General features: G+C 52.6%; 3 protein-coding genes across 7 annotated transcripts; 1 reads left to right on the forward strand and 2 right to left on the reverse strand.

Moving 5' to 3' along the window:
- The first annotated feature begins 884 nt into the window (after positions 1–884).
- Rab3a (RAB3A, member RAS oncogene family) lies at positions 885–7,362 on the forward strand. Of its 4 annotated transcripts, none has more exons than XM_045141571.1 (5): positions 885–994; positions 2,002–2,229; positions 3,102–3,220; positions 4,764–4,888; positions 6,594–7,362. In XM_045141571.1, exons 2-5 carry the CDS (start codon positions 2,002–2,004, stop codon positions 6,782–6,784), a joined length of 663 nt encoding a protein of 220 aa, XP_044997506.1. In that variant the 5' UTR covers positions 885–994; the 3' UTR covers positions 6,785–7,362. The 4 variants fall into 4 exon arrangements, with proteins under 4 accessions (XP_044997506.1, XP_044997508.1, XP_004666080.1 ...); XM_045141573.1 differs by lacking the exon at positions 885–994 and adding an exon at positions 1,300–1,322; XM_004666023.2 differs by lacking the exon at positions 885–994 and adding an exon at positions 1,717–1,853.
- A 111-nt stretch (positions 7,363–7,473) lies between these two features.
- Positions 7,474–10,435, reverse strand: Mpv17l2 (MPV17 mitochondrial inner membrane protein like 2). Of its 2 annotated transcripts, none has more exons than XM_045141574.1 (5): positions 10,233–10,435; positions 9,962–10,132; positions 8,438–8,514; positions 8,128–8,196; positions 7,474–7,941 (listed from the first exon to the last, which is right to left on the reverse strand). In XM_045141574.1, exons 1-5 carry the CDS (start codon positions 10,417–10,419, stop codon positions 7,879–7,881), a joined length of 567 nt encoding a protein of 188 aa, XP_044997509.1. In that variant the 5' UTR covers positions 10,420–10,435; the 3' UTR covers positions 7,474–7,878. The 2 variants fall into 2 exon arrangements, with proteins under 2 accessions (XP_044997509.1, XP_012805971.2); XM_012950517.2 differs by having other exon boundaries at positions 8,128–8,256.
- Positions 10,436–12,215: 1,780 nt separating this feature from the next.
- On the reverse strand, positions 12,216–16,614 carry Ifi30 (IFI30 lysosomal thiol reductase). Its single transcript, XM_045131286.1, has 7 exons — positions 16,457–16,614; positions 15,280–15,462; positions 15,107–15,181; positions 14,837–14,929; positions 13,787–13,939; positions 12,570–12,623; positions 12,216–12,479 (listed from the first exon to the last, which is right to left on the reverse strand). The coding sequence occupies exons 1-7, from the start codon at positions 16,577–16,579 to the stop codon at positions 12,414–12,416; spliced, it is 747 nt and encodes a 248-aa protein (XP_044987221.1). The 5' UTR covers positions 16,580–16,614; the 3' UTR covers positions 12,216–12,413.
- Positions 16,615–17,107: the final 493 nt, after the last annotated feature.

The raw sequence follows: 17,107 nt of genomic DNA on the forward strand, positions 1-17,107 counted from the left end.
TGGTGATGCCCGACTGTCAACTCAGCACTTTTTTTTTTTAGAGGTAGGGTCTCACTCTGGCCCAGGCTGAGCTGGAATTCACTATGTAGTCTCAGGTTGGCCTCGAACTCACTGTGATCCTCCTACTCACTGTGATCCTCCTACCTCTGCCTCCCGAGTAAAGGCATGTGCCACCACTCCCGGCTTTGTTTTTTTGAGGTAGGGTCTCACTCTAGCCCAGGCTGACCTAGAATTCACTAGGTAGTCTCAGGCTGGCCTCGAACTCACGGCAATCCTCCTACCTCTGCTTCCCGAGTGCTGGGATTAAAAGCGTGCGCCACCACGCTCGGCCATCTCAACACTCTGGAGGTGGAGGCAGGAGGATCCCGGATTCAAGCTACACAGAGTTGGGAGACTAGCTTGGGCTACATTAGACTGACTTAGAAAACAAAACTGGATTCGGGAGAAAGGATCTCAGGGACTCCTTGCTAAAATTGGGAGCAGATCTAGCTGGAAATAACAACAACTTATGAAGCCCCCAAACGCTCTCCACAAAGCCCCAGCTGACCCTCTCCACCCTTTAAACTCTGGACAGCCATTATGAGACCTCAGATATAATAAGCCTCTGATTGGTTGACTGATCCATCGCTCGAGCGCCTCAGCCAATGGCAAGGCGCCGAGTAACCCCGCCTTGCCCAGGCCCCATCCTCCTGGACTCCTAAGTAGGGTTCCGCCCCTCCCCTCTGCGTCACGCTCAGAGCCCCGCCCCTTCTGGGTCTGCGCCGCCGTGAGGCTCAGCTCCTCGCCTGGACCCGCCCTCAATTGCGTCACGGATTTCATTTGCATACGAGCCCCGCCCCGTTCTTTGCAGGACGTCACCGCGGACTGCAGGGGTCTGAGCCGCCGCCGCCGCCGCCGCTGCTGCCGCGCAGCCCACTGCAGTTCCGGTGGCTCCGGGTCACCTCCACCGCCAGTCACCGCAGCCAGCGTCGCCGCTGCCTCGGAACCGGGCAAGGTGAGCGCTGGGGCAGCCGCGGGATGTCGGACCTCCGGGACCGTGGAACCTGCGTTTGATTGACAGGTGGCGAAGAAGGGGACGCGGGTTGCACCGCGGATGCCGCGGCGGGTTGCGGGCTTGGGTGCACCCCACACCCCACTTTCCGATGTTCCGCGGTACCCCCCCCCCCGCTCTGCGGCGGAGGGGGAGGTGAGGCCTGCGGGACGCTTGCGCGTGCGCGTGGTGTGCACACCCGTGTGCGTGCCCGCGTCTGCGTGGACCTAGACTGGCTCACGTGACCCCCGTGGGTGGTTGCGGAGCGTGCTACAAGCGACACCGTCGCGCGGTGAGTGTGCTGCTCTGTACAGGCGTGCACGAACATCCAACTGCACACCAGTGCATGGGTTCGGGTAGCCTTGCGCACGCGTGGGTTTGCACTCACATCCGCATCCGTGGTGGCGACGTGCACACGTGTGTACAGAGCCGGGCGCGAGCGTGGATTCTCACTGTGCTGTAGGCCAGGTGGTGTACACACTCGGGTTGTGGTCTGACCCGGGCACCTGGGTGCGCATGCGCAGGCTTGTGCACGTGAGCTTGCGCGCGCCCGCTGGTGTCACGTGAATCCCTGCGAGCCCCATTTCTGCCAGCCTGGGAGTTTGGGGGATCTGCGGTTGCGCATCCTTGATAGATGCTGCGCGTGTGCAGGTGGAAGGCTGGTGGGGAGGAGCCGGATAGTCATTCCGAGCTTTAGGGTTCCCCTGGATCCGGGTCCATAGGGGCCTCCCCATCCTGGCCTCCTTGAGCCAACCTTCTTTAGCCTTTCAAGGTCACAGCTTGGCTAGTGCTGGGGCGACCCCCGCCAATTCCTGGGCTCCAGGTGCAGTGGAGGCAGCCCTTGGGGTGTGTCTGCTGTCCCCACCCAGTGCTGGGGTGTCTCTGCTGTCCTCACCCAGTGCTGGGGTGTCTCTGCTGCCCCCTCCCAGTGCTGAGGCGCCCGGTTTATGTTTCCTTCCTTCCACCCTCAGATGGCGTCGGCTACTGACGCGCGCTATGGACAGAAGGAGACGTCGGACCAGAACTTCGACTACATGTTCAAAATCCTCATCATCGGCAACAGCAGTGTGGGCAAGACATCCTTCCTCTTCCGCTATGCAGATGACTCCTTCACACCTGCCTTCGTCAGCACCGTGGGCATCGACTTCAAGGTCAAGACCATCTACCGCAATGACAAGAGGATCAAGCTGCAGATTTGGGTGGGTCCGAAAAGCATCTCACACCACGTGTGACTTCATTCCTTGTGCATTTATGTTACGCAGCAGGGGGTGGAGTATCAGCCCAGCTCTGTGCCATCAGTGCTGCTGTTACCTTGGAGCCTCAGGTTCCCCATCTTGAAGTTGTTCTGTACAGGAAGGTTGGAAGAATCGGGGCCTCCCTCCTCAACCCCTCCCAGGCTTCTGACGGGAGCTTGCTAATCCCATCCCAGCTGTTCTTTTCTTTGCTTCCTCATTGCCCAGGAGAACCTGGTTGGTGTGAGCTTCCTCTTCAACCTCTGCCCCTCTTACACTCTGGGTACCATACTACTGAAGGGTCTTTGCCCAAGGCTCCCCTTTCCTTCCCATTCCATTTTCTGGGAGCATGTGCTCATGTGTGTGTATGTGTGTGTTGAGATATGGACTCATGTAGCCCAGGCTGGTCTACAACTCGTATGTAGCCAAGGATGACTTTGAACCCCTGATCTTACTGCCTCAGCTTCCCAAGGTCTGGAGGGACAGGTTTCAATCTATAACCCATGTCACCCCCTCCATCGACTTATGACTTCATCTTCCTCCTCAGTCCTTGCCACCATCCAACATAGGGACACATGTGGCTGGGGATTTTCCCCTGTTCTGATAACAGCAGTGTCCATCCCCAGTTGCTGGCCTAGGCCGTGTCACCTGGGCAGTGGCTGGTGTTGCACAAGTGACTGAGCGCTTCTGTGGTTGACTAGACTGCTACCATCCTTGGACCCAAGCAACTCAACATGTCCCTGGGCGAGTTCCCTCACCCCCTGGATCAACCCCAGAATGCATTTCCTGTTGGTGTGGGTTGTGTGTGCTCAGTCTGATCACTGTCCCTATCTTCCCAGGACACAGCCGGGCAAGAGCGGTACCGGACCATCACCACGGCCTACTACCGGGGTGCCATGGGCTTCATCCTCATGTATGACATTACCAACGAGGAGTCTTTCAATGCAGTGCAGGACTGGTGAGCCTCCTACTCTGACAAGAAAAGAATTTGAGGGGCTAGGGCTCAGTCAGTAGAGCCCTTTGCCTGTCAAGCAGGAAGCACTGGGCTCTCCCTAGAGCCAGGGAAAGTAGGCAGGGTAACCCAAGCCCTGGGGAAACTGGAGGGTCAGAAGAGAAAGGTCATCCTGAGAGGGGGAAAGAAAAATGGACCTCTGAAGCTGTAAACAAATAGGAAAAAAAAAATTTTTTTTTTGCTTTTGTTTTTTGAGGTACGCTCTCGCTGTAGTCCAGGCTGACCTGGAATTCATTATATAATCTCAGGGTGGCCTTGAACGCAGGTGATCCTCCTACCTCTGCCTCCCAAGTGCTGGGATTAAAGGCATGTACCACCATGCCTGGCAGGACAAATATTTAAAAATAAGTTTGTATATTTATTTGCAAGGAGGGAGAGAAAGGGTGAGCTAAGGCCTCTTGCCACTGCAAATGAACTCCAGACACATGCCTCATTTGTGCTTCTGGCTTTATGTGGGTGTTTGGGAGTTGGCCACTAGGCTTTGCAAATACATACTTTTAACCACTGAGCCTTCTTTCTAGCTTGCAAAAAATATTTGACATCTGGTGTGCATATACCTGTAAAGCTACTCAGAAGGCTGAAGCAGGGGAATCACGAGTTCATGGCTTCTGCCTGAGCTCCATTGCAAGGCTCCTGCTGGATGTAAATACCAGCTGGGGATGCTGCCCCAGGGCAGAGTGCTAGTCATGCATTCAGGTTTACATGGGTTCTGGGGAATCAAACCTGGGTCCTTTAGCTTTGCTGGCAAGTGCCTTGATCACTAAGGCATCTCTCCAGTCCTTTTTTTTATTTTTCTTGGGGGAGGGGTTGTCGAAGTCTCACTCTATCCCTGGAATTCACTGTGTAGTCTCAGTCTCAGGGTGTCCTCAAACTCACAGTGATCCTCCTACTTCTGCCTCTTGAGTGCTGGGATTAAAGGTGTGTTCTACCATGCCTAGCTAGTTTTTTTTTTTTTTTTTAAAAGGAAGGTTGCACCATAGCCCAGGCTGGCCTTGAACTTAGGATGACTCTACCTCACTTTCCTGAATGCTGGGTTTAAAGGCATGTGCCACCACTTCCAGCTGAGACCTTACCCCACATACCCAGGTAGGGTCTAGCTCTAGCCCATGTTGGCCTGGAATTCACTATGTAGTCTCGGGATGGCCTTGAACTCAAGGTACATAGTGAATTCCAGGTCAGCCTGGGATAGAGCGAGACTGAACTTTGACCCCCCCCCCCAAAAAAAAGGGTAAAATAAGCTGGGTGTGGTACCCCATGCCTTTAATACCAACACTCAGGAGGCAGAAGTAGGAGGATCATTGTGAGTTTGAGGCCAGCCTGAGACTACATAGTGAATTCCAGGTCAGCCTGGACTAGAGTGAAACCCTACCTAGAAAAAACAAAAAATAAAGTAAAAATAAAAGCTCTCTTCCAAGGATGAAACCAAGGACTCTGGGCTAGGGTTTGGCCACTCTGGTCCTCTACCTCGGTCCTCTGCTGCCCCCTGCAGGTCGACTCAGATCAAGACGTACTCTTGGGACAATGCGCAGGTGCTCCTGGTGGGGAACAAATGCGACATGGAGGATGAGCGAGTAGTGTCATCAGAACGTGGCCGGCAGCTGGCCGATCACCTGGGTGAGTGCCCAGTATGGTTGCAGCCCCAGGTGGACAGATAGCAAAGGTGTCCTCAGAGATAGGTGTGGATGGGGCTTGGCTCGCATAAAAGGACTCATTCCCAGACTGTTGCCATCTATGTCCATGGTGGGAGATGGGGCCAGCTTTGCTCCTTGGTTTGCTCTGTTGTTGGCAGGAGGCACTTCAGAAAGAACACATGGAGCTTTTGTAAATATATGTAAGTTTTAATTTAGTTTTTAGTTGTTTGAGGTAGGGTCTCTCACTGTAGTCCAAGCTGACCTGTAATTTACTATGTAGTCTCAGGGTGGCCTCTTACCTCACAGCAGTCTTTCTACCTCTGCCTCTTAAGTGCTGGAATTAAAGGTGTGAGTCACTCTGCCTGGCTATTTTTTTTTAAATATATATTTAATTATTTACAAGCGAAGAGAGAGGATGGGAGCACCAAGGCCTTTAGCTACTGCAAACCAAACTGTAGAGGCATGTGCCATTTTGTGCATCTGGCTTTACAAAGTGCCTTAACCATTGAGCCTTCTCTCCAGTCTTTTTATTACTATTCTTCTGGGCTTTTTTTTGTTTTGTTTTAAACTTTTTATTTACTTACTTGTGAAAGACAGAAAGAGGGAGATGCAGAGAGTGAAAGATTGGGTTCACCAGGGCCTTTGCTTACTGCAGATGAACTCTAGACATGTATGCCCCCTTGTGCATCTGGCTTACATAGGTCCTGGGGAATTGAGCCTGTGTCCTTTGGCTTTGCAAGCAAGCCCCTTAACTGCTAAGTCATCTCTCCAGCCTTTGTTGTTTTGTTTTTTTTTTTTTTTTGAGCTAGGGTCTCACTCTGACCCAGAATTCACTGTAAGGGTGGCCTTAAACTCATGATGATACTCTGCTTCCTGAATGCTGAGATTAAAGGCATGTGCCACTATACCTGGCTCTCTATTTTACTATTTAATTTTGGGTTTTCAAGGTAGGGTCTCACTCTAGCTCAGGCTAACCTGGAATTCACTATGTAGTTTCAGGTGGCCTCGATCTCATGGTGATCCTCCTACCTCTGCCTCCCGAGTGCTGGGATTAAAGGCATGAACCACCATGCCTGGTTTGTCTAGTTTTTTATGAGAAAGATTGATAGAATGGGCACTCCAGGGCCTCCAGCCGGTGCACATGAACTCCAGATGCATGCATCACTTTGTGTGGCTTTTCATGGGTACTGGGGATTCAAACACAGATCAGGTGGCTTTATAAAGACCTTTAAGTGCCAAGCCATCTCTCCAGCCTGAGCCTATGTATGAGCCTATGTATGGGGCCAGGCTGAGTGATATGGATACAGTGGCTTGTCAAGGTAGACAATTTTTAATGGGAGAGATGGATGGGAAATGCAGGATTGACCCCAGTCCAATGTATTTTTTGCTTTTTGAGATTTTTATTCTCTCCCCCCAGCCCACCTCCAAGGTAGGTTATCACTCTAGCCCAGGCTGACTTGGTTCTCACTCTGTAGTTTCACGCTGGTCTTGAACTCATGGTGATACTCCGACCTCTGCCTCCCAAGTGCTGGGATTAAAGGTGTGTGCCACCATGCCCAGCCCCAGTCCAATATGGTTTCCCTGAAGGACCTATCAGTGCCTTTACAGGGCAGGGTGGTGGTTGGGAAGTGGCTCTGGGAGTGGGTTTGGGGTGAGGGCTAAGGCATCACTCCTCACTTTCCTGACAGGGTTCGAGTTCTTTGAAGCCAGTGCTAAGGACAACATTAATGTCAAGCAGACTTTTGAGCGCCTGGTAGATGTCATCTGTGAGAAGATGTCTGAGTCCTTGGATACGGCTGACCCTGCAGTCACAGGTGCCAAGCAGGGTCCTCAGCTCACTGACCAGCAGACGCCTCCCCACCAGGACTGCGCCTGCTGAGAGCCACCCTGTCCTGCCCTCAGCTGACTCTCCCCCTGCCCTAGGGGCACGTGTCCCCCCTCCCCATTACCTTTATTTATTATTGTAGCTATTTATTTATTTATTGAAGATGTCCCCCAGGGGCATATGCATCCTACCCCCACACCCTGTCCTGTACATACAGACCTGCCCCTGCTCTGCTGTGGCGTGTCGTGGTCACTTCCCCCTCCTTTGGAGATCTCCAGTTTTTGTGGTTTTTTTTTTTTTAAGTTTGCCCCATCAGCAGCTATTGGTTGTGAAGAGGGGACGTTGGTTGTGAAAAATGACACCCTGCAGCAGGCTCATGGCAGGAGAGTGGGCCTACCAGCCCCTTGGCTTGGTTCTGAGGGGCCAGGCCATGGCTGGGGGTCTCAGTGTGGACTATGGGGATCAGAGTCCTAGCTGACTCTTCTCCCCCAATATTTTATTTTGTGGGGTAAATGGGGTACTTGGAACAGACCCCAGACTTTTTCTGACATCATGCGTGTCAAACGTGTCCCCCCACTCCCCTAGAAAATGTCGTAAGAATACTACACCTCCAATAAAGCGAATGGACCAGGCTGTGTCTGTGTGTCCACCCGTGCCAGCTCTACCCACGGCTGGGTCCATCCATATATTTCCACCTCCTTTACCCTGGCCCCCACACTGCTCTTGCTCACCCACAAGCTTTACAATTGCACAAAGTTTAATGGAATTTCCACAGTGCTACAGTTCTTAGGCCTTGCCTTAATGTTTCAGAAACTGACTCCAGGCCAGACACCACTCTTAGGGTAAAGACCTTGCTTTGGTCCCTGGGTCCCCAGGATGGCTGCTTGGCCCAGGGCAGGGCCTTGGCTGTGGGTAAAATAGTGAAATATCTTGGTTACAAGCTCCCGGCTGAAGGTGCTGGGGACAGCTGTCAGTGTGGATGCTGTGTTCCAGATGGAGAAACCGAAGCCATGCTGGCTTGGAAGGACTGGCTGGGCCCCATGTCTGGGAGCCCAGGTGGGGCACCAAACCTGACCTGCTGTGTGCCCCTCCTCTTCTGCTGTGTCCACCTTGCTCTATCTGAAGGCATTCATTCAGAGTTTGACAGGTCAGTCTGTGCGCGTGCCCAGGGCCACGCAGCTGCAGCCGGAAGATGGCAGAGTACCAGGGCTCTGTTCACACAATGGGATCTGGTCACGTCCCTCCAGGTGCTTGGGGACCCTCCGTGCCTGCCCTAGGCTGGGGTCCACCCATTATACAGACCCTGCGGGGACCTGGAGCAGGACTCTGGTGCTTGAGACCCGCTACCTCACCCACACCTGCCACCCACCCACAGGCTCCCCTACCTCTGTGCTCACCCAGTACTTTAGGTAGGACAGGTAAGTGTCCCAGCCCAGTGTCAGTCCGTTGATGTAGGTGACTCTGAACTGCGAAGGCACAAAGAGGAAGTTCACCAGCTGGGCCGCGGGCCACACACACCAGTCAACCTGTAGGGAGGTGCTGCATGAGTAAGGGAGTTGTAAGGGATCTGTAGGGAGGGGGATGGGGCCGCCGCGAGGGGGCGGGGCAAGTGTAAAGGACAGGTTGGAAGAGGGGGTGAGGCCAGAACCCTGGGGCGTGGCTGGAGCCTGGGTGGCAAGCTTGATGTGTGGGACCTGGCATCCCCACCTTGTAGAATTCCCAGAACTTGTCTCGTAGCTCCTGGCAACTCTCGTCCAGAGTCTGGCCCTCCAGGCAGCCAAGTCCTGGGAAGAACACCAAGAAACCAGTGTCAGGGACCAGGAAGCACCACGGAAGGCAGGGAGTTGACTGAGCATGGAGGGCGGGGTGACCCTCTGAGCACAGTGTCCCCGCAGAAAGCCAGGGACATCAGGTGTCAAGTAAGAGGAGAAAGTGGAACTGGCCCAGAGGGCGAATGGGGGGCTTTACACAGAGTCCTCCTAAAGCCTCTGCCAGCCATCGCTCCTCCTCCCTGCAGTTCTATCACGCACTGTCCCCATCCCTCCTACATCAGCGTGACCTGCCCTACACTGGCTCTATGAGGGCCTGTCCAGTCCCTACTGTCACCTGTTGCCCATTCCAGGATCACACACACACAGGAGACCATCAAAGATGTCACTCCCAAAATCACAGCATTCTAGAGGTGGAGGCAAGAGGACTGCCGTGAGTTCAAGGCCAGCCTCAGCTACAAGTGAGACCCTTGGGGGGGGGAGGGCGAGAAAGAAAGTCGGGCGGGGTGGCTCACGCCTTTAATTCCTGCACTTGGGAGGCAAAGGGAGGAGGATTGCCATGAGTTCAAGGCCATCCTGAGACTACAAAGTGAGTTCCAGTCTGGGCTAGAGTTAAGACCCTACTTCAATGCAAAAAAGTTAAAAAAAAAAAAAAAGTTAACAGGCTGGGGGTGTAGCTCAGTTGGTGGAATGTTACCTAGCAATCACGAAGCCTTGAGTTCCATCCGCAGTACCCCATAAAGCAGGTGCGCCCATGCTTGTCATCCCAACAGAGGGATCAGGAATTCAAGGTCATCCTCAGCTCCATACTGAGCTCAAGGCTAGCCTGGGCTATATGAGATCGTGTCTCAAAAAATATTACAGAATAGAGCCAGGCGTGGTGGCGCACGCCTTTAATCCCAGCACTTGGGAGGCAGAGGTAGGAGGATTGCTGTGAGTTCGAGGCCACCCTGAGACTCCATAGTGAATTCCAGGTCAGCTTGGGTTAGAGTGAGACCCTACCTCGAAAAACAAAACAACAACAACAAAAAAAAAATTACAGAATAGCCTTTAATCTCAGCACTTGGGAGGTTGAGGTTGGAGGAATGCTATGAGTTCGGCACCAGCTACAGAGTGAGTTCTAGGTCAGCCTGGACTATGAAGCAAGATCTTGTCTCAAAAAAAAAAAAAAAAATACTTGTCACCCAAATAGTCACATAGACCGAGGCTGCAGGATCACCATGAGTTCCAGGGCTACACAATTAAGACCCTGTCAAAAAAAAGCAGGGTATGGTGAAGCACGAAGATAAGGAGTTCAAAGCCATCCTTGTCTACACCTGGAGTTCATCAGCCTGGGCTACATGAGTCCTTTTCAAAAAAAAAAACAAAAAAAACAAATGAATTAAAACTTAAATGCACCTCAGCTTTCTTAATACAAAGCAGGCTCTACCACTGTCGTGCCATGCTTCAGGCTACTTCTTACCCAAGAAGTACCAGCCGCCCAGAATGGGGGATGCTACCAGTTGGTCCACAAGGACCTTCTTCAAGACGTTTGGGAGGTCTCGGACGCCCGACGCGGGCAAGAAGCGGTCCAGCCACAGGTACCAGAAGTGCAGAAAGGGTCCCATGCTGCAGCCCACCGCGAACATGCTAGCTGAGGACAGGGCGACACGTCAGGCTGGCAAACCCTGTAAGCCACCACCACCCTCCAGGCCGGCGCGGGGAAACGCGGGTGCAAGCCCAGGTGTCCTCACCGGATCGCCGCGGGTTGAACTTCTGGCCCGGCCGGGCGCGGATCTCCCAGGCCTGGCGCGCCCCGTCCCCCGCCGCCATGAGCACGCCGCAGCCCAACGTGTTGGTGAAGAGCAGCGCGCGGCCCCGGAACAGCGGCCGCACCGAGACCCAGACACCACGCAGCCAGCGCCCGCCGCCCAGGGCCATCACCGCTCCGGGACCCGCACAGGCGTGCGGAGGTCAGGCGCCGAGCCAGTCCACCTCCGACCAATCGTGGATGGCCGTGCAGCTCCCCAGCAGGAGCGACCAATAACAGCCGAGTATGCACCTCGCCACGCCTCCCTCAACAACAGCCAATCACAACTCGGGCTGCGTCAGGGAAATGCCCACCCACTCCTGGGTCTCTAGCCTCTCGAACCCAAGGCCCGAGATAAATTGGCCAATCCCCGGCAGATAACTCTCTAGATTGGCAGATCAGGCCAGAACTGGGGAGAAGAAGGCGGCGGTCAGCTCAAATCTCACCGCAAAGCCTCCAGGAAGTGAGCGGACCGCGAGGTTTCAGCTGTGGCAGAGTCCCACAGACCTTGACTTAATCTTACCTGGGCCTGTGGTCTGTTTTGTAATAATCATCGTAATCGCTTTGGACTCTGTTCTCTGAACACTCATATATTAATTTTCTCCTTCCCCCCCTACATACATATATATATATACATATACACATACATATATATATATATACATATATATATATATATATATATATATATATATATAATTTTTTTTTTTTTTGAGGTAGAGTTTCATTCTAGTCCAGGCTGACCTGGAATTCACTATGTAGTCTCAGGGTGGCCTCGAACTCACGATGATGCTCCTAGCTCTGCCGCCTTAGTGCTGGGATTAAAAGCGTGCGCCACCACGCCCGGCCTAATTTGTTTTTTATTATTAACCGTAGTTTAGAGAGGGCAAGAGAATGGGTACGCCAGGGCAAACATAATAAAGACATGCGCAACCTTGTGTATCTATCTGGCTTATGTGAGTCCTGGGGAATTGAACCAAGGTCATCTGGCTTTGCAGGCAAAACCCTCTTTCCCCCTTTTTGATGTTATTTTATTAAACTTTTATTGATAGCTTCCATAAACATAGACAATAAACCATAACTCTCTCCTTCCGATTAGTTCATTTTAATTTTTAAAAATATTTTTATTTGTTTGAGAGAGGGAAAGAGGCTGAGAGAGAATGAGCGCACCAGGGTTCCTAGCCACTGCAAACCAACTCTAGATGCATGTGCCATCTTGTGCAACTGGCTTATGTGGGTCCTGGGCAATCAAACCAAGGTCCTTTGGCTTTGCAGGCAAGTGCCTTAAACACTAAGCCATCTCTAGCCCCTGCCCTTTTTTGAGGTAGGGTCTCACTCTAGCTCACGCTGACCTGTATTTCACTACGTGTCTCAGGGTGGTCTCGAACTCACAGTGATCCCCCTTCTTCTGCCTTCGGTTTGCTGGGATTAAAGTCATGCACCTCTCTTTTATTTTGATATATTTTCTTCCTATTAATGAAAGTCTTGTTTAGGTAGTATCAGGAACTGTGAGGTTATGAATATCCAGGACATTTATTTTATTTATTTTGGTAGGGTTTCACTGTTGCCCAAGCTGACCTTGAATTCACTCTGTTACCTCAGGCTGGCAAAGGCTTTTTTTTTTCTTTTCTTTTTTTCGTTTTTTGAGATAGGGTTTTTCTCTAGCCCAGGCTGACCTGGGACCTACAATTCACTGTGTAGCCTCAGGGTGGCCTCAAACTCACAGCAATACTCTGCCTCCCAAATGCTGGTATTAAAAGTGTGTGCCACCACACCTGGCTCAAGGACATTAAAAATATATATGTATGTATGTACGTGTGTGTGTGTGTGTGTGTGTGTGTGTGTATGTGTATATATATATTTGCAAGCAGAGAGAGAAGGAAAGAAAGAATGGGTGCACCAAGGACTCCAACTGCTACAAATGAAGTCTAGATACATGTGCCAATGAATTTACATTCAGCACCATTTTTAGTGAAGCAAGGCTCTTGGTTGGGGGTGGAATTTTGGCTATGAGTTTTGTGGGATGCATAAAAGCTTTCCAGTTATCTGAGGGCTGCAGATCAGATAAAGGGGACAGCTGGGCTCTTGCTGTTCCTGTCTCAACTCCCTCTTGGAATGCTGGTCATCACTTGAAGCACACCTCCCTGGGGGGGTCAGCCATGGAGGAGCAGACATCCGGCTTCCTCTCGCCCTGACAGGGGAAAAAGAGGCTAGAGGTTAGGATCCTCAGAGGAGACACTGCCCCCACCCCAGAATTCCACTGCTTCCTTCCCCAGCTCACCTGGTACAACTGGCAGGTGAGGCTCAGGAGCTGGCTGGTGTCTTTCAGAGGTTTCTGCAGAAAGCAAAATAAAACGACAACAAAAATTACCTGGAGTCAGGCATGGTGGGTGCTAACCTGTGATCTCAATGCTTGGGAAGTGGGTGGCAGGAGGATCACCATGAATTCGAGGCCAGCCTGGGCTCCCTCAAGCATGACTGTTCCCCTGCCTCTGTTCCCACTGACTAGCTGAGAATAGTTACCATCCTGGATGCAGCTGAGAGCAGGACAGGCTATCAAGCAGGACCAACTTCCAGGACAAACAGCCAGGCATGATGACACATGCCTTACAACCCCAGTCCAGTAAAGCAGAGCAGAAACCAGGCTCCTCCAAGGACCACAAGCTACGGGATCAGTAAGAGACTCCAGCATGGCAAAAGAGCCATGGAGTGGGTCATCTGAAGCTGGCACCAGCCACTGCAGGTAAGCACCCCCACCCCTGCTGCAGGGCAGTACATGTGTGCACACCATACACTCTTAACAAAATGATTAAAAATGATTAATTAGGCCGAAGGCATGGCTTACTGGGTAAGGCGTTCACCTACAAAGCCAAAGGACCCAGGTTCAATTCCCCAGGACCCATGTAAGCCAGATGCACAAGGTGGCGCATGCTTCTGGAGTTTGTTTGCAGTAGCCAAAGGCCCTGGCATAGCCATATTCTTTCTCTTTCCCTCTTTCTCTCTCTTAAATAAATAACATTAAGAAATAAAAAAAATAAGAAAAAATTTAAAAACTTAGTATGACAACTTGTCATACTCAGGTATCATTAAAAAAAAAAAAAAAGAGTAACCAGGCGTGGTGGTGCACGCCTTTAATCCCAGCACTTGGTAGGCAGAGGTAGGAGGATCACCATGTGTTCGAGGCCACCCTGAGACTACATAGCGAGTTCCAGGTCAGCCTGGGCTAGAGTGAGACCCTACCTCGAAAAACCAAAAAAAAAAAAAAAAAAAAAAAAAAAAAAGAATGATTAATTGGGGCTAGAGAAATGCTCAGTGGTTAAGGCACTAATCACCTGAGTTCAGTTTCCCAGTACCCACATAAAGCCAGATGCACAAGGTGGCACATACATCTGGAATTCATTTACAGCAGCTGGAGGCCTTGGCACACCCATTCTCTCTCTTTTTCTCCCCTTGCTAATAAATAAGTTTTTTTCTTTAATGAATAATTAAAAGTCTTACCCCATTGACAAGGACCCAGGGCACATACTCGTGGGGCGGCTGCAGGGCATTGGTGAGCTCAGCATTGATGTGCAGGAGCTGTGTGCCGCGTTCCCCCAGTGCACACTCCATGATGCTTTCTGGTGACACCTGTGGGGCATACAGCTCCAGGCACTTCGAAAAAGAAATGAGCAGGTCATTGCCTCAGTTCCTCTCTGTTATCTCCCTGACCCAACCCCAACGGTCTCCAGGGAGCCCCAGCCCAGCCTGTTTCCTCACTGACAAAAGAGGATAGTGGCCTCCGCAGAAAAGCAGTAATAATATAAATGGTGCTCAGTCCATGTCCAAGTTTAGCTTCTTGAAGTGGGGGCTCAGTCAGCTCTTTCTCCTCCATAAGACCAGACTGTAGGCTGCCTGCGGTATCTCATTCCCTTTGGGCTTCCTCTGTTGGGAACACCCTTCCTCCACCCTCACCAATGTGCCCAGCGTCCTTTCTCATCACATCCCCAGTGCTAGGGATCCAGTAGCTCCAGGAGTGGCATCAGGTGGCCTGGATGCTTAGTAACAGATAAGCTATGGGACACCTGGGCAGGTGAATCACTCCCTTTAAAGATAATTGTCAGGACCGAATCCCAGCACTTGGGAGGCAGAGGTAGGTAGATCTCCATGAGTTCGAGGCCACCCTGAGACTACATAGTGAATTCCAGGTCAACCTGGACCAGAGAGAGACCCTACCTCGAAAAACAAAACAAAAAAAAAACAAAATAAATAAATAAATAAAGATAATTTTCAGTGTACAGGAAAGTAAGCAAGGTCTGCCTGTGTCCCAGCACCCTGCCATCTGGGGCCACACATTCAGGTGTAAGGTTCTGCCCTCAGCCCAGAAATGGGCTTATGTCACTAAGAGATCAACATTCCCCAATTTAGAGATGGTCCCCAATGCCTGCCAAGACGGGGGGGGGGGTGGTAGAATCCTATCCAGAATCCCCAGAGAGGTGCTCAGAGGGGACCTGGCCCAGTGTGCACTTGTGCTTGGTCCGTCCCTGTGGCTCTTTAAGGAAAGACCCTCACCGGTTTCAGATTCTTTTCCATCTCATCCAACTCCTCCATGCACACAATGGTTAGGAAGGCCACGTTCTTGTCCAACATGTCCAACAGGCAGGCCTGGGGTGGGAGGGAGGGCCAGAGAGAGCTCGAGGTGGGGGGCAAGAGCACCCCAAGACCCTCTTGGAACAGTCACAGGCACCAAGAATGGAGCTGGCTTTCCATGAAGGTGGAGGACGCAGCTGTGAGCCTGGCTTTGTGTATCCCGCCGGTGCGCTGGCCTGGGTTCCCACTCACCTCCACCTTGTTCAGCTTGCACTCCAGCTCACCATGCTGACATGAAAATTCCCATGTGCCGCTGACATTTTGTTCCTGCCAAGAAGCAAGCAGGGTGAGTGCAGGGTGTCTAGATGTGCTCCGTCCCTCCTCCGTGGGGCCTGCGACTGGGCTTCCCGTGCCCCAACCAACACCTGAGCGTTTCCATAGGGCACCAGGGTAACATTGAGAATCTCCATGACCATCAGCCACGTGGGAAAGAGATCTCGGACTAGGAAGTAACGACAAGCTCCGCACAGGGACTCATAGTACAGGGTGATATTGACAGGTGGTGCAGGTGGTTCCTTGACAGGTCCCCGAAGACACAGGTCCTGGACCTGACAGGGGGAAGAAATGGGTGAGGACACTTGCAGGATGAGAGCCAACTGTGATGTTGGGTTAAAACTCTTCTAGCCATGCGCCTCCTCACTAGGATTCTAGGCGGGGCTCCACCTCCCAGCCACGCCCCTCCTCACTGGGATTCTAGGCGGGGCCCCACCACCTAGCCACGCCCCCTCCTCACTGGGATTCTAGGCGGGGCTCCACCTCCCAGACACGCCCCTCCTCACTGGGATTCTAGTTGGGGCTCTATCGCTAGTCACGCCCCCAGCCCTCTGAGGTTTTCCGGTGTCCTTAGATGTTCCTCAATCTCAGTTTATCTGCAAAAAAATAGGACCAGCTAGGCTTGCTAATCACCGGTGCACATAGCAAGCGCTCAAGGAATTCCTTTTCTGTTCTCTGCCCTTAATTTTGTCTTTTGGGTGATGTACTCATAGGAGTCTAATGTATGATCGTACCTCTTCAAGGCCCTTCACCCCCACGTATATTCCTTATTTTCCTTTCCGAAGACACGTGGCCACCTCACCAATGTCCCATGCCCGACTTAGCAGAGGAGGCGCCTAATGCATGCCAACTTCCGGCTTCCACTTGGGACTCACGAGAGTCTGGAGCTGTGAGCAAGGGGCTCAGCTTGCGCGGCATCTGCTGGCTAGCGGCAGAGGCGCTTCTGGCCTCCGTGGCTCGGGCGGAACGCACACGAGAAGTCACAGGAATGCGTGCGGGCGGCCGCGGGCCCGAGCTGAGCACCAAGCGAGAGACCCCGGCTCAGGAGTCAGAAGTACTCAGTAGGTGCTTAAGTATGGCTGGGGACGGGCATACCTGGGCAGCCGAGCGTCTCAGACAAGTACTTGGTGGCCAAGTGTCAGGGGCCTGGATGGGGGCAGGGCGGCGACACCAAGTTCCCAGCAGCGTCCCCTGAGGACGGGGCTTCCCCCGCTGAGCTTAAGGGCGCTGGTCCTCTTTAGCCCCTGGGGCTTGCATGGGTGTCCCTACCTTACAGGTGGCCGCCGTCCCGGAGGTCACTTGGTAAGGAGACGCCCGTATTGCTCTTGGGACCTTCAACAGCGGCAGCAGCAGTAGCAGCAACGACAGGAACTTGAGAGAGAACGGGGTCATACTGCCGGTGCTAAAGCAGGGAGGCAGGCTCTGGGATGGAGGCCGGAGGTCAATTTAAGAAGAAGATAGCCACGCCCACATGACGTAGCCACGCCCCTCGGGGGCCATGCCCAGGAGACCACGCCCCTCCGTCCACCTTGTCTTGGTTGCCTGCTTCGTTCTCACACCCCCTTCCATCTCACTGCGACCACGCCTTCGTGATGCTACGCCCACAACCCACATCTCCTGGAGGCCAGGACCCTCGCGTCCTTTCCCAGTCTCCTTCTCGCCCCGGAGGCTATATCCATCCGGGCCAGGTGCTATGTAAATCAGGAGGCCACCAAGTTAAACTCTTCAGTTTCCTCCTCTCTGGAGGCCAGCCCGCCCTGTCATATGAGGCTCTTGGAGCCAGAGTCATGGAGGTGGACTGAATAGGTTGGAGACATGGGGCAGTGTCCACGTGTCCAGGTCCCTCTGGGTGGTCCCATGTCAGCCTCCACTGACTGCTTTTGGAAACGATCCTCTGCTTGCCAGTGGCAGGCCCTGAGT

The sequence above is a fragment of the Jaculus jaculus genome, chromosome 1 (assembly GCF_020740685.1).
Source record: "Jaculus jaculus isolate mJacJac1 chromosome 1, mJacJac1.mat.Y.cur, whole genome shotgun sequence".
Classification (NCBI taxonomy): domain Eukaryota; kingdom Metazoa; phylum Chordata; class Mammalia; order Rodentia; family Dipodidae; genus Jaculus; species Jaculus jaculus.

Coding starts and splice junctions, on each gene's coding strand:
- Rab3a (XM_045141571.1), top strand. CDS start 2,002: ATGGCGTCGGCTACTGACGCGCGCTATGGACAGAAGGAGACGTCGGAC. Junction 3,221..4,763: donor TTCAATGCAGTGCAGGACTG/GTGAGCCTCCTA, acceptor TGCCCCCTGCAG/GTCGACTCAGATCAAGACGT. Junction 4,889..6,593: donor GCAGCTGGCCGATCACCTGG/GTGAGTGCCCAG, acceptor CTTTCCTGACAG/GGTTCGAGTTCTTTGAAGCC.
- Mpv17l2 (XM_012950517.2), bottom strand. CDS start 10,419: ATGGCCCTGGGCGGCGGGCGCTGGCTGCGTGGTGTCTGGGTCTCGGTG. Junction 8,515..9,961: donor GGGCGGCTGGTACTTCTTGG/GTAAGAAGTAGC, acceptor TGTTCTTCCCAG/GACTTGGCTGCCTGGAGGGC. Junction 8,257..8,437: donor AGTTCTGGGAATTCTACAAG/GTGGGGATGCCA, acceptor ACCTCCCTACAG/GTTGACTGGTGTGTGTGGCC.
- Ifi30 (XM_045131286.1), bottom strand. CDS start 16,579: ATGACCCCGTTCTCTCTCAAGTTCCTGTCGTTGCTGCTACTGCTGCTG. Junction 14,930..15,106: donor GCAAGCTGAACAAGGTGGAG/GTGAGTGGGAAC, acceptor CTCCCACCCCAG/GCCTGCCTGTTGGACATGTT. Junction 12,624..13,786: donor CCTGGGTCCTTGTCAATGGG/GTAAGACTTTTA, acceptor TGCTTTCTGCAG/AAACCTCTGAAAGACACCAG.